The sequence below is a fragment of the Rhea pennata genome, chromosome 1 (assembly GCF_028389875.1).
Source record: "Rhea pennata isolate bPtePen1 chromosome 1, bPtePen1.pri, whole genome shotgun sequence".
Lineage (NCBI taxonomy): Eukaryota > Metazoa > Chordata > Aves > Rheiformes > Rheidae > Rhea > Rhea pennata.
This window is the reverse complement of record NC_084663.1, coordinates 205,189,413-205,213,134: the sequence shown is the minus strand read 5'-3', so window position 1 is coordinate 205,213,134 and position 23,722 is coordinate 205,189,413. Positions and strand designations below refer to the sequence as shown.

At 40.4% G+C, this 23,722-nt stretch overlaps 1 protein-coding gene across 1 annotated transcript in view; it reads left to right on the top strand.

Moving 5' to 3' along the window:
* Positions 1-23,546: 23,546 nt before the first annotated feature.
* Positions 23,547-23,722, top strand: part of DEUP1 (deuterosome assembly protein 1) — a 47,135-nt gene continuing 46,959 nt past the window's right edge. The window contains exon 1 of the mRNA XM_062577915.1: positions 23,547-23,596. Within this exon, the coding sequence (XP_062433899.1) occupies positions 23,553-23,596 (44 nt within the window). The 5' untranslated portion in view covers positions 23,547-23,552. The remainder of the gene's footprint in view (positions 23,597-23,722) is intronic.

The window sequence follows — 23,722 nt, the reverse complement described above, 5'->3', positions numbered from 1 at the left end:
CTTAGGGTGTTTTTTGAATGTTTTGATGACTCCAATTCCAAATTACAGTGATACCAGCTCTTTGGAAAATATTTTGCTCTAGCAGGTATCAATGTTAACATTTTTTCTGACAATTTGTGTTTTATGAGTTTCCTCTGATTCAGCCTGTGGGGTTCTGTCCCCTGCCTTGACTGACTCCATCCTATGTATTAAGCCCTTCAGAGAGCTGCAGATGTACAGATGGGAACAGATCCTGCGTCCTCGATCACAATCAACTCAGTCACAACCAAATACCTACGTCCACCTAGCAGAATACATACAGTAGACTTTGTTCATCACTGCTTTGTCACTGTTGCACATTAATCAATGCGCAAAGTGATCGCAAAGTTCTGTTACTAGATCAGTGGCTCTTGATGTGTTGCCACCCGGGTGTCTTGACTACTTCTGGGAAGTCCACATAAGATAGTTAAGTAAATACATCTTAAGTGTCTTAAATTTGCTTCAGTGAAAAGTTTTCAATTGAAAATCACTGTAACCAAATGATATCCACATATTCCTTCACAAAAGGAAACTTAGCAAAACAAGAGCAGTGAATTAAATGTGTCATAATTTTCTAAAAAATATATACTTTTAAGAGTAATGGTGTTTGCTAGTTCATTTCTGAATACTTCATTACTGGTTGGCTGGGGTGGGGGGGTGATATTGAGGGGCCTAGAACAGTGCCCTACTGGAACAGCCTCTAATAGCCATTTAACATTGTGTGGGTTAGACAAGTGAACAGTGAGGTGGCTTGAGAACTGGCTGAAAGGCAGAGCTCAGAGGGTCGTCGTCAGTGATGTGGAGTCTAGTTGGAGGCCTGTGGCTAGTGGTGTCCCCCAGGGCTCAGTACTGGGTCCCACCCTGTTCAACTTCTTCATCAATGACCTGGATGAGCGGATGGAGTGCCTCCTCAGCAAGTTTGTTGATGATCCCAAGCTGGGAGCAGTGGCTGATCCACCACAGGGCTGTGATGCGATTCAGAGAGACCTGGACAGGCTGGAGAGTCCTGGTCTCCTGGGGTGAATTGGGAAGACTGTTGCCAGCAGGTCGAGGGAGGTGATCCTGCCCCTCTACTCAGCCACATCTTGAGTACTGTGTCCAGTTCTGGGCTCCCCAGGACGAGACACACATGGAGCTACTGGAGAGAGTCCAGCATAGGGCTACGAAGATGATCAGAGGGCTGGAGCACCTGCCCTCTGAGGAACGGCTGCGAGAGCTGGGCCTCTTCAGCCTGGGGAAGAGAAGACTGAGGGGGGGTCTTATCAATGTGTATAAGTACGTGAAGGGAAGGTGTCAAGGGGAAGGGGACAAACTCTTTTCAGTTGTCCCATGTGACAGGACAAGAGGCACTGGGCAGAAACTGAAGCACAGGAAGTTCTGCCTGAGTGTGAGGGGGAATTTCTTCCCTGTGAGAGTGACAGAGCCCTGGCACAGGTTGGCCAGAGAGGTTGTGGAGTCTCCTTCTCTGGAGATCTTCAAGGCCCACCTGGATGCAACCCGGTCTACCATGCTCTAGGTTACCCTGCTTGAGCAGGGGGTTGGACTAGATGATCTCCAGAGGTCCCTTCCAACCTTAACAATTCTATGATTCTATGATGTCTGCACACTCTAGTTTCCTGTATTTCTTCACAGTAGGAGCTACATATTCTTCTTGCCCCAAGGGACTAAGCAGTCTGTCATTCTTTTTCACATATTTTGCTCACTTTTTCTCGTGAGATTACCATCTCCTTGGAAAATGCTAAGCAGCATTGACTCCATTGTAAATCAGCTATACCAGTTCCCTTCTGAATTTCTTAAACAAATCCATCTTTCTGTTAGTACCAACATTGCTATTACTCACCAGCTGTACTGCAGTAGCACTACTGTGCTGCAGCTTCATCCTGTTAGGCTTACACATAACAAAAAATTGAACCTTTTCTCAAGAAAGCAGAGGAAAGAATGGATAGAACAAATAGGTAAGAGGAAATGCAAATTAATCATAGGAAATATTTTATGTCATATTTATTGCAATAGCGAAACCTGAAACAACAAATGTTGGGCAACATTATATTTGTAAAACTGATGACAAGAGCTACTCTGTAAAAGTAATTACAGACAAGATGCTACCTTTTCCAACATATCAACAGGCCTATCTGGGAAAGGCAGCACATCCTGAAGTAAAGGGAAAGTGCAAATGCTTTTTCTTTTCTGCCAGCAGGAGAGCTTATAGCACTGGAGACACTGAGCCTTTGTAGGTTTCTTCTTCTTCCCTATATTGTGATTTTAATGAACAGATTTCCATGCTACAGAATCACCCTGCACTCCCAGTTCTGTATAGCCAGCTTGATATTTGGATTTTGTGAAGAACTCCTGAAGGGCATGAACAGACCCTTGAATCCCAAAATATCCCTGTTGAAATAGAACCGCATTGACTTTACCGTGTTCAGGAATTCACATTCGTTTCCATATCAATGTTGTCTGCCTTCTGGTGCATTTTATGAATTGTGAGTACGGCCATATTTGAAGGGCACTAATAATCTGAAAAGTAATATTCTGAAATGAAACTTCAAATGGCACTGTATGTTTTCATCTCTAATTGACTCATTAGTTCGCCTAATGAGAGTTGTTTATTTTGGCACATTAGGAAGACCATGCTGTTATTTGTCCTAAAACTCTCTGTAGGTGGATTTGATAATCATGCCAAGTTCTTTCTATTTATGATGTTTTCAGTCCTAATAATTCAACTCATTTATCAGTTGTAGTAATAAAGTGGAATGCATCTTGCTGTGCAGCACTAACAGAACTGAAAGAACTTTATCAATGTTACGTGTCCAGAAAGTGCTATGAAACATAGCATAGTACCTATATTTTATACCTTTGAATTCACACATATTTTACTATTGTATTTGTTCACATTCCTAACCTTCACTGTACTTTCAGAGTAGTCCTTGACAGAGAAGCATTCAGCCTACTGAGGATCAGGCTCTGACACAATGCTCTAACATCTACATTGATGAGTGTGTAAACACAAACAGACTGATTAGTTTCAGTCCTTTGTGCATAAACTTATAATCTGATTAAAAAAAAAAAAAAAAAAAAAAAAAAACTTGAGGAAGATTTTAAACTGTGGTCTAGATATCTACTTGCACATATATCCTGCAATATTTAAATGATTTTTCAAGGGAAATTGGCCTAAATATAAATCCAAAGAGTCAATAAGATTTTATTTAGTTTATCTAAAATAACCTAAGAAAATGGTTACCATTTATATTCAGTTTCAAGCTTTGCAGTTCCTTGATGAATTACTCTTTATATTGCACTGGACACACTCTAAAATTGTGTGATTCACTGTACTGTGCTGAAGGTGCTGGTATATCACAAGAGCTGCTAATCTCAGAATCAATATACAGTTAATTTGGAAAAGGAAATCAGTTTGCCATATAACAAAGTTAGCATAAGGTGTGGATAAACTTTGAAGACAGCCATGACAGAACAAATGCAAAAAAAAAAAAAAAAAAAAAAAAAGAGAGAAAGAAAAAAAAGAAAAAGAAAGAAAGAAAGAAAGAATCTGTGCAAAAATGAGCCACTAACACTGCAGTTTGTATTCATGGAGTTTGATATCAAAAGGATATCATCACTTTTCAAGTTTACTCCAAACAAGATAGTTTATTCAACACATGAGAATGCAATTGGCATGGCGGAAAATACTTATATAGTTTGGCTACCTCTATTCAGATACTACGTCCTATATATCTGCATAGCAGGACAATTTCTACTGTGTGGCAGTGGTAAAATCTGCAGCAAATTTTTGTTTATTCTTTGTAGCTTCAACAACATCAAAAAACTGAATGAAAATATTTTAAGGTGAAATGTGGAAGCGTGATTGTCATTTCCTTATTTTGTATTCCTTACTTTATCTACTCATCAAAAAGTAATGATTGTTTTCCATGTCCACAAAATCTGTATGTCCAGAAACCTCCAAACTAGTTGCCAGTGTTACAGTATTCTCACTTATCTAGCAATTAGTATGTATTTTCTCATATACATATATTTGGCTTTCCCTTCCAGTTCTACCTCAGTGCTGAACACAGGATCAGATGTATTGATACAAAGTTTGCTCCGCTATGAACCTCAGCGAACAAAGTTCAGGAACATTCAGGTGCTTTTAGAACTAACTGAAACTGAAGTATAAATGCAAATTAAGATTATGGACTTAAGCTTAGTTATTTCAAAGGAAAGGGGAGGTGAGTTATCATTGACAGCAAAATACAGCTGTCATATCATAAAGCACAAAGTCATATAGGATAAGGATCCTTGCTGCCCCTGGATCCTTTGAGGGAATTTTCTTTCTTTGTAAGTTCACAGTATGACTACTAATGGTACAAATACCCTGTTTTGCATCCCTCCTGTTGTAGTCTGTTCATACTCTGTCCTGCCACAAATTAAAAATACACTGAAATCTGTTTCTTGAACAGAAACAAAAGCAAAATATTCAAGTCCTATATTGTCTTAGCTTCTCTGATCACAACTGCACGGCAATATAGACTACAGAGATTAATGACTTGTAATGAAGAAATATTCCCCACGCTTTTGTACACATTCACCTATAATTCTGCCACCTTCCTCAAGTAACAGGAAGAAATCTAGAGAGTCTTAAAAAAAAAAAAAATGGGAGCTAAAATCAGCAGCCACTGGGTAACCGTCATACTAATTAGCCAAGGTTTTCTTTCAAACTCTTGGCTATCCCATCTATTTAAATTATCACTGGGCTGTCTCTTCTTTATATGAGTGTATTTATATTCTAGGCTTTGTAATACAGTGATAAGAAGGTTTGGGGCAGGTATTTAGTCTTCAAGTGTCATTTGTTAAAATATATGAAAACAGGCAACAAGGATCAGAATGCAGGACTTCTCTCCTCAGAGCACATTCTCTTCTCACCAGTCTGCAAGACCCAGCTCCCATTTTTTTATTTTATCTTTGGTCTCATTAATCTTGAATTCTCCTGCACACAGTGGCCTGGTCAAACTCCAACAGAAGCCGTGGAAGCACACTCTGCCAAAGATTCTCTAGAATCCGGAAGGGTGAGATTAGTCTTGCAAGACTGCCTGGAACCTGCTTCATGTCTTAAGTCTTTAATTACAAAGTTGTGGCACAGAATTATCTCACACCCTTCGTGTCATACCCCAGCATTTGGCTTTCTGATTCCTGAAAGACACTGGAATCAGACATGAGACAAAGGCTTATACTCTGGCAAATGGAGCTGCGTTCCAGTTCAAATATAGTTCTGTGTCTTGTGTTTCCTATTGCTTTCTGCAGTTGGGCCCCTCAATGGGATGTATCGTCAGAAAAGTCAGAAAGTGCCAATACAATGTTCTTTTTGAGAAGAATGATTTTGCTGCAGTGGCTGCAAGAGTAGTGTTGAAGTGTTATTCATATCACCAATTCTGACAGCAAAGACAGGAAAATGAGTGACATGAAATAAATTGTGATAATTTTAAAATATTTCTAAAATCCTCAAATCATTATTAGTATATTTAATCAGTCCTTTTGTACACAGAATTTCTCCATCAGAAATAAGAGACTATAAACTATTAACAAACATTTTAAAATGTAGTAAAATTCGGCAGCCATTAAACACAAAAACGTGGCAAAACAGGAACAAAAAATCAGCTCATCCCCCACCCCAAAATGAGTGGGTTCATGAACAAAGACAAGGTAAAACATCCTGAGTGCCTCAATCTCAAGAAATAATATAGCAATTTGGCTCTATAGAAACCCTAATTTCACAATGGATTGAAAACAAAGCACAATGTTTCTACAGAAACATTCTGTAGCTCTGGAAACCAAAATCCTCTGTAGAACTCTGAGCGTCAGTCATCTTGAATCACATTAGAACACATTATTATGAGAAAAGTTAACAGTAGACTATTTATAGTTAAATCAAGCTATATGCAAATTTTGCTCTCTGTTAAAAGCCTTGCTTTCCCATTTAAGAAAGCTTTAAGGAAATTCAAAGTTTTAAGAAAACATTATTATTAAAGTCAAAAATATCTAAAACTGACAAGTGAAGATGGTTGGGTTGAATATCTGCTAAAAAAGTACATATTTTTAATATATCCTTCCTCCTATGATGTTAGAGGAGCAAAGTAAAAAAAAAAAAAAAAAAAAAAAGAAGAAGACTGAATTTTGAACTAAGAAGATAATGCCCATGCCTTCTGATTCTGTTTGCTCGGTTTCTTGATTTAAATTTTTAGAACAAAGGTCTTTCTAAATTGTCCAATAAATGATGGCTCAGATCTTGTATGTATCCTTCAGGAACCACTACAATACAAATAAATAAATATAGCATGGAAGGGGGCAGGTTAAGAAGGAGTGAGAAAAATAATGGAAATAAAATTGATGTAAATTAATCACAGATTTTCTAGAAGAAAATAAGGAAATTCAGGAAAAAGTCTCTAATAAATATTACATATCTAAGACAATTCATAACATACTATACAGAACATACGCAGCTACTCAGCTATATCTAAATGGTAAATCTAGAATGGTTTCTTCATTTTCTATTCAGGATTTGAACTGCAACCATGTCCAAACCTCATGTTACGGTCTTCTTTTAGTTCCTGTCTCAAGAAAAGAGCACTATAAAGTCTAGTCATTCCTTCCAGACTGAAAAGGAAAAGGAAAGGAAGGCTGGCATGTGGGCCACATGGGAACCATGGCATGCTCACCCCCAGGTGAACCATGCTGTTGTAGAGACCAAAAAGCAGAAGATAGAAGAGATTTTTCAATTTTATGTTCAATTTCCAAAAGAGCAATAACCAACTGGTTTTCTGGTTTTGTTTGCTGAGGCCAAGCAGGGAAAAAAAAAAGTTTGGGTGCCTAAACACAGTTTTTTTAGTACCATAGTAAACACAACAAGATAACTGAGATATCTGCTGGCACACTCAAACCATATGGGAAAATAATCAGAGAAAAAGGAATCCAGATGACAGAAGAAATCAGCTACATTACAAACCCTTACATTTCTGGTAGCTACAGAGCTTCAAAAAGTAACATAGAGTTCCTTGCATTTCAATAAGCAGCACTGACATATCTATATCAGAGAGGAATAAAAATCTGAAAAAGTAGTATATACTCACATTGACTTCATGCCAAAGGTAAAACCTAATCCACAATATTATAGAAGATAATGATTGCTCAGAAGGCAGAAAAATAGTCATACGTAATATATGAATTATTGAAAAAGGACCTATTAGGGCAGAATTATCTAAGTCATTGACTCCTTTTTGGTATGACTGCAACCTTGTCATAAGATCTGCCAGTAACACAACAGAATGACCTGGCCTCTACCAACAAAGTTATTGCTGAAAATAATATAACATCGAAAAGACATACACAGATCAACGAATTGTAGAACTCTCTGACAGATTTTTCAGTTTTTAATTCAAGTAAAAGTAAAAATATTCCAAAATAATAAGAACACTTTCAGCTTTTGTACAGAAGAATGGATAAAAAATCTGAAAAATATTTTTACTTAATAGTGATATGAAATTTCAACAGATATACCTAATTGTCCCACTCACAAACTACTGTTCTCTGAATAAAATGGTATTCTAGGAACACTGATGGCAGATTATGATCCATATCATTCACAATAACAAGTACCAATTTTGCCAAACACTCTACAACCTGGTACCAACACTTCTGAAAGTGCCAAAAACAAATAAATGTTAGAATCATAGAATGTAAAAATACTCCTGAGAAAGTCAGGTGACCCCAACTGCAACATTAGCTTCTTAAACAGAATTATAGTTACATATGATTTGTCTAATTCCTACGTGGGGAAGCTTTCTACCTCATGTGCTGTTTTGAAACATTTAGCTCAATTTAATCTTGGTTTTCAAAATGGAAATGTGTAGAAATAAAATGTCAATGTTAATCTGGCTTCAGGTTTCTCTATGAGAACCTTTCTATAATTCTTTCTACATGTATGCCTTCTTACAGATAAACCAAATAAATAAATACCTGAGTAACTTACTTCTTAGAAATGTCACAATGTCACTTCTCAGTGTGGTAAGTACTTACAGCTGCATGCTCAGCTACAGTCAAAATTCTCCTAAACTATATTCAAGAAGCAATCTTTAAAAAGAAAACCAGCAAATCAATGAATCAAAATTCTATTAGATTTAATATTTTACTTCCTCAAACAGCAGCATTTTTTAAAGAAAGGATTGTCACATTAAGTAGTAGGGCTATACATTCTATTCTATGTCAAGCGATATGAAGGCATAGAATCCAGCTACAGACAACTGCATTGCAGATTATTTTCTTGAGACTTTGATCCACTTCATATGACCTAGAATAATATAAAAAAAGTATTTTTAATCAAATTTGAGGAACAAATGATTAATGCTACATACTTATAAGAAATCCAGTATCTGATAGTCTAGAAAATTCATCAGTGACCTGGACGACGGGACAGGGTACACTCTCAGCAAGGTTGCTGATGATACAAACAGGCAGGAGTGACTGATACACTGGAGGGCTGTGCTGCCATTCAGAGCCTCCTCAGCTGCAGCTGAGAAGGAAAAACTTCATGCACCAGGGCATGCTGGCAGCCAACTGGCTGGAAAGCAGTTTTGAGAAAAGGACCTGGAGACTGGTGGACAGCAAGTTGAACATAAGCCAGCAATGGGCCCTTGTGGCAAAGAAAGCCAGCAGGTTCCTGGATTGCATTAGGTAGAGCATTGCTAGCAGATCAGGGGAGATGACCTTCTCCTCTACTCAGCCTTGCTGTGGTCACACCTGGAATGTGGTGTCCAGGTCTGGACTCCCCAATACAAGAGAGATATAGAACTACTGGAGAGAGTGCAGTGGAGGGCCACTAAGATGATTAAAGGACTATAGCATTTCTTGTATGAGGAGAGGCTGACAGAGCTACAGCTACTTAGACTGAAGAAGAGATGACTGAAGGGAGATTTTATCCCTATGTATAAATATCTGAAGGAAAGGTGTAAAGAGGATAGGGCAAGACTCTCTTCTATGGTGACAGGATGCCCAGTGACAGCATGAGAGGCAATGGGCACAAACTGAAACACAGGAAATTCCATCTGAATCTAAGGAAAAACTTACTTAGTGTGAGGGTGACTGAGGAACAGGTTCCCTGGAGAAGTTGTGGAGTCTCCTTCCTTGGTGATACTCAAAAGCTGTCTGGACAGTGTCCTGAGCAGCTTGTTCTGCTTGAGCAGTGGGTTAGATGAGATGATCTCTACAGGTCCCTTCAAAAATAACCATTCTGTGATTTTGTAATTCTGTATTGTTAATTGCTGTTGCAAATGTATAGGTACTTTAAACATAAATATATACCACATATATATTTGTATTCATGTGTAGTGTGCAATATATATATATATATATAACTGATAACATAAATGAAAACTTGAACGTATTTTGATTGTATTCTTCTTCCTTATATCCTGTATATCACTTATACTACGTTCAAAAAGACAGAGGAAAAACATGGAATTAACAGCAAGCCTGTTATCATTATGATCATTTCTGTGTTAGATTTATTTCCTTCTTTGCATATTCTTGGTCTTCTTACATTATAAACTTTTGTAAGAGGAATCTCTTTTAAGAAGCTTCCTTTATTCAGGGCTAAGATAGGGCATCTCAAATTCTTTCACATTTGTTGCATGTCAGAAACACAAAGATGTGAAATTACTACAGCCCAGCTGTTAGGCAGTAGCCTGTTTAAATGTCTAGAATCCAAATTGGCTCTCAGGGCCTACCACTAAAAAACAGATATTTACCAAAATAAAAATCATGCAGTTGAATCTGACTTGACAGAAATAAAAAGGTCACAGACTTTTTGGTGAACAAAAATATTTAATGTGTGCTAAAAAGGTACCCAAGAAAAAATATAATAAATAGTTTAAAAATCCATGCTTAACTTTGTCCATGTTAAACAGCTACTTACAAAACTAGTTTGTTCATGTATTTCATTGTGAGGATTACTGAAGTGCAAAAGAAGCTAAGGCCTGGGAAAAGTCCTTAGTAGCAACAAGCAATCTTCTTTCTTGAAGCTAATAGTATTGAAGGAATGTATTATCAACTGACTAGTGATTCTTTTAGGCATTTTTGCAAATACAATTGAGTAAACTCTTCTTCTTGATTCCAAGATTTCACATTAGGCAGCTTCACTCTGTCTTACACCAGTTATGTGCACACTACCTCACACAAACTGTGCATGTACCAAATGTGACAATAACTGTTTTGTCACACAGCGAGCAAGGTGCAGAAATGTAAATCTGAGTATGTACTGAAAGTGATAGATGAACTCTCCAAATCCACTATTTTCACAAAAACACATGACAAATTTCGTGACTATGACCTATAACGTACTAAGCCCTGTAAAAGAGAGAGACAGAAAACAGGAACAGAAATGTTCATAGATTTGGCTCCATGTGGCACTAACAGATGGAGTGGCCTGGGAGTTCTCTTAAAGAAAAGAGTCATGTTTACTTCCTAAAGCTCAAGGAAAGAAGATGAATGTTGTGGATCTTTTTGGAGAGCAACTATTGTAAATTTGCAAAGATAGCTACTCTCTATAGACTGAAAGAGAATTCAACATCACAAAAGAACAGACTGTTTCCTGAGATTTGAAAAAACACAAGGAAAACACAAAAATCTTTATCAGCATGTCAGTCGATGCTTTGGTGTGTGGAATTTTTCCAGCAGAAATCTCTATGGGAAAAGTCCTTTACCTGCTATACTGAGAACCATCAAAGCTGCTTAATCTTAAATGGTCAAAACTGCTTTCTAATACAAAGATGCAAAACAGCAATGAAGACCTAAATATAATGTTGTCTGCACAGATAAATGATTCGAATGGAAAGACATATTAAAAACCTCATTTCCAGGAGATACGGCAATGCTTAAAGCCACATAAAAAATTCCAGTATCACACAGATTCTGATTATCTGAATGATCCCAATAACCCCAATATACTTCAAATAGTCATTTTGTAAAAAGATCAATGAAATGTGTGGAACCACACTGGAAAATAGGATGAGAATGCAAAACACCTTTTTATTAACATTAGCATATTAACAGAAATATTAATTTGGCTTATAAAATTTATCTTTGTCTATCAGGCAAGTTTAAATTTCATTAAACTATTTTTGCTGAAGTGAATAACAAGAACAATCTGTGAATGAAGAACGTATATGAAAATTAATGTCATGCCCACTGGGATACTGAATCACCGACAACAGAATTCCTGGATTTTAATAGGAGAACTTGCTAGCTGAGCAAGGACCATTTCCCAAACACTGTAGGTACAATAAGTAAGAAGTGGTCACTGCTGCAACAAGCAAAGAAAAAGGATGGATAGATAAATTAGGACAAAACTAGTACCAATTTTCCACATCTGGAAATTAACCCAAATGATTTGCTGAAAGGCAAACTTCAGAAGTGAATCCAGAACTCTCCATTTCACAAAACCACTTTCCTTCTCTAAAACAGCTTGACAAAGGTTATTATCATGTGGAGTTATCCTTCATAGTTTCCTTCTGTGCTTTACTGTAACCATATATATGGAACTATATAGTTCTAGATTCTAAACTAGTATTTTGAGCAGCAGCAGCAGTTTACACTGCTATGTCTCAGATGGCTTTCAAGTATCTTCTGATACTTTAGACGATCTCACCAAATAATTCCATTCAGTTTAAGTGCATGGTTTGGGTATATCACTACTGTAGAAGTGCTTCAGAAAAAAAAGCTGAAATGCAGGTATGTCTGACCTTACCTCGACTGGTTTATACATTATGGAAAATATACAAAGAGGAATTTGTTGGGTGAGAGAAGGCAACTATCTAAGGAATAGCAGAATGAAACTAATTAAAAGAAAATCATGGACAAAGAACAAAAAAAATACATCAGTGAGGTCTATCTTTCTGTTGAAGAAAATCTGCAGAAGAGTGCCACTCTTTCAGTTCATAGAATGTAGCCTGGACATATGTAAAGGCCTTTAGAGATCATTATGGCCTTGAGAGAAGTAGGCAATGCAGTAGGTTCTTTATAATACTAAGAATCAAGGAGGAAAAGCTATTTTAAGTCAGAAATTTTATATCTGGCTTATCAATTTAAACCAGTGGGAATGTGGGAAGCTGAAAATATTGCTTTAATATCTCCCTAGCTGTGGACTTTTCTGTTAAGATGGAAAATACTAATATCACCTTATATGTATGCAGCTACCCTTAGTCCCTGAAGATTGCAGAACATCTACAAGCTATTCATAAAGGAAAATTACATTCACTCAATCATAGATATGACTGCAGCAATTGGATGTTAGTCACAAATATAAAACCAGTTATCACAAGAGACTCAATAAGGATATTTTGGACAATAATATCTATGCAAAATCCTGTACTTAAAGAGCATGATCACACAACCTTTAATTTCAATAGCTTACTTATTTTATAGCTGGATTTGAAAAATAAACGGCACCAGAAGGGAAATAAAAGTGGAGCCTTTACTGGGATAGTAAAGGATGCAGACTACGGTATAACTAGTTGAAGGTAATTTTTTTCTGAATATTCCTAAATGAGAATATGCAAAATATCTCTGAGGGACTGAAATGGAAGATTCTAAAGAGTTGGATCTGGAACCAGTACAGGAATTAATGTCTCTTAAAGTGCAGGAAGAATACTTAAGAAGAAGGGTTCACTACAGAGCAATTTCATGACAGATGCTTACTAAGTAACTGTGTAGGAAGACTATGGAAAACAATTAAGTTCTTACTGAACCAAGATCTTTCCTGCAGACCTATGTCCATTGTACACAAAAAGTGATCTAGTTTTAATGGAATGCCATGAGGGTAGAAAAGTTCTGGAAATAAATAGAATATTCAACACTTAAATTTTCTCCTCCATACTTGTTGTGAAAGTTTGAAAGGGAGATTGACTCTCCATTTAAGATGTTGCTCCATTCTCTGTTTTAGCTGATCCATAATCCTCTCCTTCCACTCTAGCAGCAGTAGAGTAGAAAGCACTGAAGACCCCACAATTACATAACACAAGTACATTTTACACTGCTGGTGTGAGGAAAACCTCCTTAGATGGGATCTCAACTCCTTATGAATGAACAACCAAAAGTGTGGGAACAAAGCTAGATCATTAACACTGTCTTTTGAATTTGCCCAGCTGCAGCATGCATATACCTAGCACCTCACGTTCCAAATAGCCCCAAATATACAAATCTCCCCACTTACAGCACACTATTATTCTCCCAACTCCCCTCAAATCTGTCCTCTGTATCTACTCCGTTTACATCAGCTCTGTTTCTATCTCCCCTGTTCTTTCATCTACCTTTCCTTTCCTCAGCCATATCTTAGCTCTTCCTTTAATCCTGAGGGTTTTCACACACCATTCTAATGACTGTGAAGGCTGCTACAGGACCATTTTCTTCCTCAGATCTCATGTTTCAGAGAGTAAGCAGGAAGGAGAAAAGAAAATACTTCCCACAAAAGACAGATAGATGTCAGATTTGTGTATTTATGTGTGTGTGTTTGGCTGTATGTTTCCCCAAGGATCCTGCACATTTTTCCCGTCTACTTTGATCAACCATTCTCAATAAAAACAAAACTGAGTGTGGCATGTATTTGACCAGTTACTCCTTTGGGTAACAATATAATGCTTACAGTATACTATTTAGTCATATCAAAGAGAAATTTGAGATGTGGCCTCTTGAGTTAGTATACTGTGTCCAGCTGGGAGAGTAGGAGAAGGATTAATGCTCCACTCTTGGAAGACAACTGCTTCCTCTGCTTAGTAGAGTGGCAGCACACTCCAACTTTCATTTTCAGCTTTTAGAAAGTGTTGCTTATTTCTGTTAGCTCAAATTCTATAGGAAAGCTTTTTTTGCTTTTGTGTTTTCTGGCAAGCTGAAGAATAGTCTCCATGGATGCTGTTGATGTTATTATACATCTGAATGTAGTCAGCTCTGCTAAGAGTGCTCTTATTAATCAAAGTTTCATCGCTGCTAATTGTGCTTTAAATATAATACTGACTGTGAAGGTCAGAAGGCTGAGTTTAGATGTTGGCTTGTTAAAAACACAGGTATTATATCTGCCTGCCCCTGACTCCCTAATTCGACTGACCAAATACCTCTTTACAGTCAAGAAAAATGGGGACTTGACTTTGACAGGCAAATCAAATAGCTAAGACCTCATTATGGACTTCTGTAGAAGACTCCATAGCAATACCTCTTAATTGTTCTACCACTGCATCCCACTGCTAATTCTGAAAATAGAGACAATCAGAACACAAGAAAAGTGAATGTGGAACCCAAGGAGAAAAGAAATAACAATGATTAGAGGAGAGTATGTGACCATCCAAGAAAACCTAAAAATACCAACTTAATATAACCAATATAGCTCCATTAATAAATTCTTAAGCAACTGAGTTATGTGAAGTGCCATGTCACCTCCTCAACTGTTAACAGGGACACCCTGGAATGACAACTTAAATGTCAGTGTTGTTAATTTTTGTTCTACAAGTTATTCCAACAGACTGTTCACTAAAATTGCTTAACTCAAAATACTACCCTTGCTCCAAAATCTAGGCAAGGTTACTAAATTTCCAGTTATCTGTCCTTCAATTGTCAAGCACAAATGCTACCAACAGGAGCTTCTACAATTGTTATCAAAATCTGTGCTATTAAAAACTAAAAGTGCAGAAATATCATTAAATAATTGGCATTTTAGATAAAAACAAAATACACAATTTGGTTTTTTTTATGATTCCTTCAGATAGTATAAATTCAAATGTATGCTTTATAGGTAATATTTTCCTATAACTTTCCTATTTTAACAAGAATAAATCCTCACTTCAGTGTATTCAGTTTGGTACAATACAGCAACTGAAGCAACTGTGGCAACAATAGCAACACATGAAGCGCAACATAAGAAGTCTGACAGAGCCGTATTCCTTTGTTTCTTTTTTTAATTGCCAGTGATCACCAACAGGAGACTATTTTGTTTTTGTAAGTAAAAATAAATTAACTAAGAAATATTCCTGTGTATAGAGCTCTAGAAACTATGCCCAAACTGCTAGACCATAGAGTATTATTTTTATGCAACAGTAGCAACAACTACAAGGGGAAGACTACTTCATGCTAAAAGATGTTACAGGAATGCTAAGCATTATCACAAGTTTCTATAAAAATACGTAAGTGGGAAGCTTTAGAAAAGGGATTATTTCTTTCACACATGCATTATCTAGCATTCATGTTTTGTGTTTATCAAAGACTGACACACAAAAGGTTAAAATACCAGGGATAATGGCATCTTTGACTCGTTTCTGCATTCTCTCAGAGCACTACTCATAGTTTTCAGATTCCATACTCCCACCTATTACAGGATGAATTCTTACAATTCTTCACTTTTAGAACAGGCCTACACTATTTCTTATTGATGAGTTTGCCTCGCAGATCCAGCTAAACTCAAGCTCTTTTTGTTCTTCCCTTTTGGTGATCTGATAACCTCTGAAGAACAGAGTAGTTTCCAGTCCAAAGTAGAAAAAAAAATTAAATAGTACTCTGGCTCTATGCTTGTATTAGATCAGGATTTATCATCTCTTGCTAGTAAATTAGGTAGATACTTCCAAAATCCTCAGGCAGATCTTTATGCCTCAGTCTAGTTTTCACAAACAAAAATTCTTCTTAGGTTATTTTTTAAATGTCGTTTTTCTCTTACTGCTAATGTTTTAGGGATTTTCATAGCCTTTATTGTCTCTCAGTGACTTCTGTGCATTTGCTGAGGGATGGCTTACACTGAGCTATTCTTTTTCCTTTCTATTTGTGTCTTCTAACAGAGCACCTGAAAATTAAATTGGTATACTCATATTATAAACATCTAAACAGATTAACATATGGAATGTAATTACTACATTATTTCAGAGCTGCTATGAGTCCATCACATAAATATCTCTAAAAATAGCTGATTTCTATGCTAAAGAAAGAGTATTCATGAGTATGCTTGTTACAGGAACCATGCTGAGCCTATTGCAAGAAAATGGTCTTTCTGTATCACAATCAAACTTGTCATCAGAGATTGCAAGATAAGGTGCGAAGTATTCTATAAATAAAAACTGCATGTAAAGTTAAATACACAAATGCACTTAGCTCTTTTCTGCCATTACATACTACACTACAAAAAGATCACATCTTAAAGAATTAAAGTGACAAATAGCTAGAAAGATTGGCCAGTAGGCATATAATTATTCACTTATATTCTGTCTCAATTATATTACTTCTCTTAGCATCACCTCTTTTATTCTGCTCTGGAAATATGCTAATTGTATATCAATGATTCAATCTGTTCAATAGAAGTTTACCAAATTCTCAGAATGATTATATGCTAAAAGATTATTACTTTACTTAGGACTTCTTCAAAAAACTCATATTACAATGTCTTAGTGGAATAGATTAGTTAACAAAATTTAAGTATCCTCTTCTTCAGCAATGGCTGTCAAAGTAACTACATGCTTCACAAATATTACTGACAAAAGCTTGACAACCTCATGTAAAGCCCACACCAGGGATAAAAGTCATACTGTATCAGAAAACTCACTTTCCCTGGTTCTCTAGAGAACAAACATCCATAGTATACATTCTGTTGGGCAGACAGGCAGGAGACTTGTCAATACTGTGTTGCAATGACATATAAAAGAGAAGAAGCTGAAAATAAAAAGATAAGAGTTGCAGATATTGTAGGATCAACATTTCTCTTTAGACTGTTTCTTCCATTGTCCTTGCTACAGATGTTAACCTCAGCTTGATGTATGAACCCTAGAACTAGGCTGAGCAAGGGGGTTGTTATCAAAGATGCAGAATATTGTAAGACTTGGATCACTACTTATCCCAAAATTTGGCTTTTCCTACACACACATGCTGCTGGCTACTCGTGCTGTTAGGTACTTTCTTAGTCAATTCTCCTTGTTTTTATAAAACTACCAACGTTATATCTTGTCTTGTTTGACATCCAGCCATGTCCTGTTTTGTTTTTGCCTTGATCTACTTTCTTCTTTCCTGCAGAAATGTGATTATAGATTTCCACTTATCTAAATTTATGGTTTGAAAGTAGCTTCCTCTTTTGCTGACTGTCATAATTTAAAGTATGTGCAAGTATCTTTCATAAAACTTTTAATGATTCTGTATTTATTCCCCTTAATCTTCAGTTGCTTCAATTTTAATAATTACCTCTTATTTAAAGTCAACAAATACAAGTTTGGGGCCTTATAAGCCAAGTTCTAATGAAGAGATGATGTGGATCAGCAAAGCAAATAGAAAATGTAAAAAATTTGATATGGGAATTTTTTAATATAGTGAATGAGATATTTAAAGGCACCCCAGGAGGCTAGAAACACAACTCTGGCTAATTGCTATGGGAATTGTCTTCCTAAAGCACTTGGAAAATATCGATAAGAAATTTTTAATATTTTTTGGTATTTTTTAAGTTGGTCCCTCTAAGAAATGGAAGTTACATTTCAGAATAATTGATTACCACTGAAAGAGGATGACATGGGGAAAAAGTTAAAAGATGCACTGAGACTGTGGCTGAAAAGCTCACTTCACATAATCACAGAATCACATAATGGTTGAGGTTGGAAGGGACCTCTGGAGATCATCTAGTCCAACCACCCTGATCAAGCAGGGGCACCTAAAGTATATTAGACAGGATTGCATCCAGGTGGGTTTTGAATATCTCCAGAGAAGGAGACTCCACAACCTCTCTGGGCAACCTGTTCCAATGCTCTGTCACTCTCACAGGAAAGAAATTCCTCCTCATATTCAGGCGGAACTTCCTGTGTTTCAGTTTCTGCCCGTTGCCTCTTGACCTGTTGCGTGGCACTACCGAAGAGTTTGTCCCCATCCCCTTGACACCCTCCCTTAAGGTACCCTTAATAGCGAGTGCCTCCTCAGCACTCAGACGGTTTGCTGATGACACCAAGCTGGGAGGAGCAGCTGATACACCTGAGGGCTGTGCTGTCATTCAGAGAGACCTGGACAGGCTGGAGAGCTGGGCAGAGGGGAACCTCCTGAGGTTCAACAAGGGCAAGTGCAGAGTCCTGCACCTAAGAAAAAATAACCACAGGCACCAGTACAAGCTGGGGGCTGACCTTGTGGAGAGCAGCTCTGCAGAGAAGGACCTGGGAATGCTGGTGGATGACAAGTTGACTACGAGCCAGCAATGTGCCCTTGTGGCCAGGAAGGCCAATGGTCTCCTGGGGTGCATTGGGAAGAGTGTTGCCAGCAGGTGGAGGGAGGTGATCCTGCCCCTCTACTCAGCCACATCTTGAGTCCTGTGTCCAGTTCTGGGCTCCCCAGGACAAGACACACATGGAGCTACTGGAGAGAGTCCAGCATAGGGCTACAAAGATGATCGGAGAGCTGGAGCATCTGCCCTATGAAGAATGGCTGTGAGAGCTGGGCCTGTTTAGCCTGGAGAAGAGAAGATCTAGAGGGGATCTTATTAATGTCTACAAATGCCTTAAGAGAGGGTGTCAAGAAGATGGGGCCAAACTCTTTTCAGTTGTCTCGTGTCAGGACTAGAGGCAATGGGCACAAACTGAAACACAGGAAGTTCTGCCTGAAGGTGAGGGGGTATTTCTTTCCCAGGAGAGTGACAGAGCACTGGAACAGGTTGCCCACAGAGGCTGTGGACCTTCTCTGGAGGTATTCAAGGTGCGCCTGGTGGCAGTCCTGTCTAACATTTAGGTGACCCTGCTTGAGCAGGGTTGTTGGACTAGATGATCTCCAGAGGTCCCTTCCAACCTTACTGATTCTATGATTCTATGAATACCTTAAGGTATTTGTATACATGGATAAAATTTCCTCGTGGTCTTCTCTTCTCCAGGCTAAACATACCCAGCTCTCGCAGCTGTTCCTCATAGGGCAGATGCTCCAGTCCTCTGGCCATCTTTGTAGCCCTATGCTGGACTCTCTCCAGTAGCTTCAGTTTTTCCAAATAAACAAATAGAAATTTGATGACTGCTCCATTAAAATCCATGTCTAGAGTGTAAAGCTTAAAATCACTGCAAATTCAAGTATTTTAAAATTAATCATCCTATTTTTTTTCTTAGAAAAGAAGCTCCCTCGGCTTGGGAGCTGCCTCTCAGCTCAGGCCCTTGGGCCCTGCCACAGTGACACCAGAGCGATGTCCGCGCTTGGCATCACACTTCACCTTCCCATCCTCACCTCACACTCTCCTCATCACTGCGGCTCGCCTGGCCATCCCTGTGCTGCAGCAGCCCCCAGTCAGTCGCCATCAGCAGCCCTGCTCCTTGCTCCAGTTCAGGTGTGGGGCTGCGCCGCAAAGGGGAGGCACAGCCCTGCCCGCCTCACAGCGTCCTCGGCTGCCCCTCACCACGCAGCTGCTCTGCTGCTGCTTTGCGAACGCCACCACGAACTAAACTGCTCTTGAGATATTCCCAAAAGGAAACACACCAAGGAAGACTTTTAAGTCAAAAATAAAAACATTTTTAGCAAGCATTAAGAAAGCTACGAAGAAAAATTATAGTAGTATTTTCCAAAGTAAGAACTAAAGATAGTAGCAAACTTTAGCAGAAACTTTACTGGAACTCTGTATACAATTTGTTTTTAATCTTTCCTTTTAAATATCTTCCATAATTGGTAGCCAGAAACAGTATTTCTCTGCTGAGGTGGAAAGCATCTACATTAGCACAGTGGGCAGAAACTAAATGAAAGAATTATTCCTTAGAACCAATATTAAAAATGCCATTATTTCAACTAATTTAAACAAACCATCTAACAAATTTGTCTAAGCAAATCAAAGCAAAAGCTCAAAATCTGGCCTGTAAATAATTAGGCCAGCAGCTCCTGAAAATGCTATATTCATTTTTAGGACAAGAATTATAAACTTAATAGGTCTGTCCCAGTGGCAAAACTTTCTGCTGTTTGAACAGATCTATATACTCCAAGATTGAAAGCAGAAATAATTACTGTAGAAACGTAAAAATAGCTGTGATTCTTCAAGCTGATGAGTGACAGAATGAAGGGCACGAAAACACAAAAACAGGTATGCCATCCAAATCGCTGTTTGGGGCTATTTTACCAGCGCACAGGTACTCGGGTGGAAGCGCAGGGGCAATGGCCAGGCTACGCGCCCGTCACGCCGCCGCCACCCGCCCGCGTCCCCGCCGCCGTCCGGAACCGCCCCGAACCGCCCCGAACCGCCCCGAACCGCCCCGCGCCGCCGCGGCCGTTCGCGTTACCGGGGCAACGGGAGAAGCCGCGCGGCGGCGGCGGCAGGAGCCGGGGCGGGATGGGAGCGCGGCGCTGAGCGCGGTGCCGAGCCCGGGCCGCCGCCACACCGCGCCCGGAGCGAGGAGCGGCGGAGCGCGCAGGTAAGGGCCGGCGAGGCGGCAGGGCGGCGGCGGGAGGCGGCCACCCGCACGCCGTGGCCGATGCGGGAGCGCTGAGCGCCCGGTGCCGCCGGGCTCATCGGCCCCGCGGGGCGCTGCGGCCTCAGGGTCCTGGGGGGTTCCCGGTGGAGGGGCAGCGCTGCCCTGCACCCGTGTCCCCTCAGGTCCCTGAGCCTTGTAGTGCCAGCGCTGCCCTGTGCCCGTGTCCCCCAGGTGCTTGACCCCCTCGGTGCCAGCACTGCCCTGTGCCCGCGTCCACTCAGGTCCCTGTGCCCTGTAGTGCCAGCAGTGCCCTATGCCATGATCACCCCCACTGGCTGTTCCCAGTACACCTACGGCTGCCCTTATAGCAGTGTCACCTCAGGTGCCTCTCCTGGGTACAGCCAAGGCTGCACTATGCCTGTGCCATCTCAAGTGCCTGTCCTTTTTGGTGTCAGCACTGCCCCTGTGCCTGCGTCATGCTGTGCTGTCTGTCCTGGTGGGACCATGTCTGTCCAGTGTGTCTTTGCCATGCTCTGGTGTTTGCCCCCGTAGAGCTAGGGTGCTCCTAGCACTGCTGTCATGCCCCATGCTCTCCACAAAGCTAGGGCTGCCAGGGTGCCAGTGCCATGTGCTGTATCTGCAGGCCTGTGTGCACTAGTGCCCTTCCCTGTGAGAGCCCCACAATTGCATTTTGCCCTGCAGGGATTTAGGGCAACTACATGCCACTCTGCCAGCCGTTACGTGGCTGGTTCCTGTTCTTGTGCACAGCCAGGTTTGCCCCAGTCCTTCATCCCACTGGATCCTAAGAACCAGACTGCTCCGAGGAACATTTGCGTTCTGACCTTTCCTTGTTCTCAGACAGCTCAGTGCTCAGCCACTGAGATACACCGAGGCAGTAACTCAAGCGGAGTTCCTGAATGCCTTCTTCACTTCAGTCGTTACTGCTAAGGGCTGCCCTCAGGAATCCCAGACCCTGGAGACAAGAAAGAAAGTCTGCAGAAAAGAAGACTTTCTCTTGGTTGATTGAGGAGGATTAAATTAGAAATCTTTTGGGCAAACCTGACATCTGCAAATCCATTGGCCTGGATGGGATGCACCAACGGGTTCTGAGGGAGCTGGCACTCTCCATCACCTTGGAAAGGTCCTGAAGAACTGGAGAGGTTCCTGAGGACTGGAAGAAAGCCAGTGTCACTCCAGTCTTCCAAAAGACCAAGAAGGAGGACCCAGGCAACTATAGGCCTGTCAGCCTCACCTCCATCCCTGCAAAGGTGATGGAACAGCTCATTCTGGATGTCATCTCTAAGTATATGGAGGAAAAGAAGGCAATCAGGAGTAGCCAGCGTGGATTCACCAAGGGGAAATCCTGCTTAACCAACCTGATAGCCTTCTCTGATGGAATGACTGCCTGGGTAGATGAGGGGAGAGCAGTGGACATTGTGTACTTTGACTTCAGCAACGCTTTTGACACTGTTTCCCACAACATCCTCCTAGATAAGCTCAGGAAGTGTGGGTTAGACGAGTGGACAGTGAGGTGGCTTGAGAACTGGCTGAAAGGCAGAGCTCAGAGAGTCGTCATCAGTGGTGTGGAGTCTAGTTGGAGGCCTGTAGCTAGCAGCATCCCTCAGGGGGTTGATACAGCATCCGGTCTTGTTCAACTTCTTCATCAATGACCTGGATGAGGGGACAGAGTGCCTCCTCAGCAAGTTTGCTGATCATCCCAAGCTGGGAAGAGCAGCTGATACACCTGAGGGCTATGCTGTCATTCAGAGAGACCTGGACAGGCTGGAGAGCTGGGCAGAGAGGAACCTCAGGAGATTCAACAAGGGCAACTGCAGAGTCCTACACCTAGGGAGAAATAACCCTAGGCACCAGTACAAGCTGGGGGCTGACCTGCTGGAGAGCAGCTCTGCAGAGAAGGACCTGGGAATGCTGGTGGATGACAAGTTGACTACGAGCCAGCAATGTGCCCTTGTGGCCAGGAAGGCCAATGGTCTCCTGGGGTGCATTGGGAAGAGTGTTGCCAGCAGGTGGAGGGAGGTGATCCTGCCCCTCTACTCAGCCACATCTTGAGTCCTGTGTCCAGTTCTGGGCTCCCCAGGACAAGACACACATGGAGCTACTGGAGAGAGTCCAGCATAGGGCTACAAAGATGATCGGAGAGCTGGAGCATCTGCCCTATGAAGAATGGCTGTGAGAGCTGGGCCTTTTCAGCCTGGGGAAGAGAAGACTGAGGGGGGGACCTTATCAATGTGTACAAGTACGTGAAGGGAGGGTGTCAAGGGGATGGGGACAAACTCTTTTCAGTTGTCCCATGTGACAGGACAAGAGGCAATGGGCAGAAATTGAAGCACAGGAAGTTCCGCCTGAATAGAAAGAAGAATTTCTTTTCTGTGAGAGTGACAGAGCACTGGCACAGGTTGCCTAGAGAGGTTGTGGAGTCTCCTTCTGTGGAGCTCTTCAAGGCCCACCTGGATGCAACCCTGTCTACCATGCTCTAGGTGCCCCTGCTTGAGCAGGGTTGTTGGACTAGATGATCTCCAGAGGTCCCTTCCAACCTCAAGCACTCTGTGATTCTGTTATTCTGTGCTAAGGAAGAGAGTGAGTGCATTGTCAATGCAATTCCGAATTTGGTTTTGAGAGCAATTATAGTCTAGGTGAGAGGTTAATTACCTGTAGGAAGGTATGAAGTTTGAGTCTAGGCCTATGGCAGTGGAGCAATCATGGCACTGGGCCTCAGTGTAACCATGGATCTATGACAAATTCAGAAGATTTGTATAGTTTAGAGTGTGTTGGCAAATCATTGACATCACACATCTGGAAATGATCCAAAACAAACCGTTCCTCATGGAAAACCAAAGTTATTCTTCAGACAGCAGCACCTCTGGGATCTTGCTGTTGCTCCAAGTACAAGAGCTGCTATCACAGAGCTGAGCATCCTGCCCGTTCCAGCCTGTGAATTAGAGCTGCATTTGCCTACTCCTGTTTTTTGCAATTGAAGAATTACACAAATTGAAAGGAAAGCACAGAACTATCCAGTATGTACTACTTGGCTATGTAAACATATACATGTAAGAATCTGAATTATTTATTTATGTTGTTTTGACAGGTTAAAAGACTATCAAGAATATGGAGCAGAACAAGGAAATGTTTCAGGGGCAAACTCTGTCTAAGTAAGTACTGACTTATCTGGGAGTTGAACACATAATAGAATTGAATATTCTGTTTTGTTAAAGATGTGAAATGTGAAGTACTAGTTATTTCAGAAGCAAATACAACTGTTTCTTCATTTCTTCTAC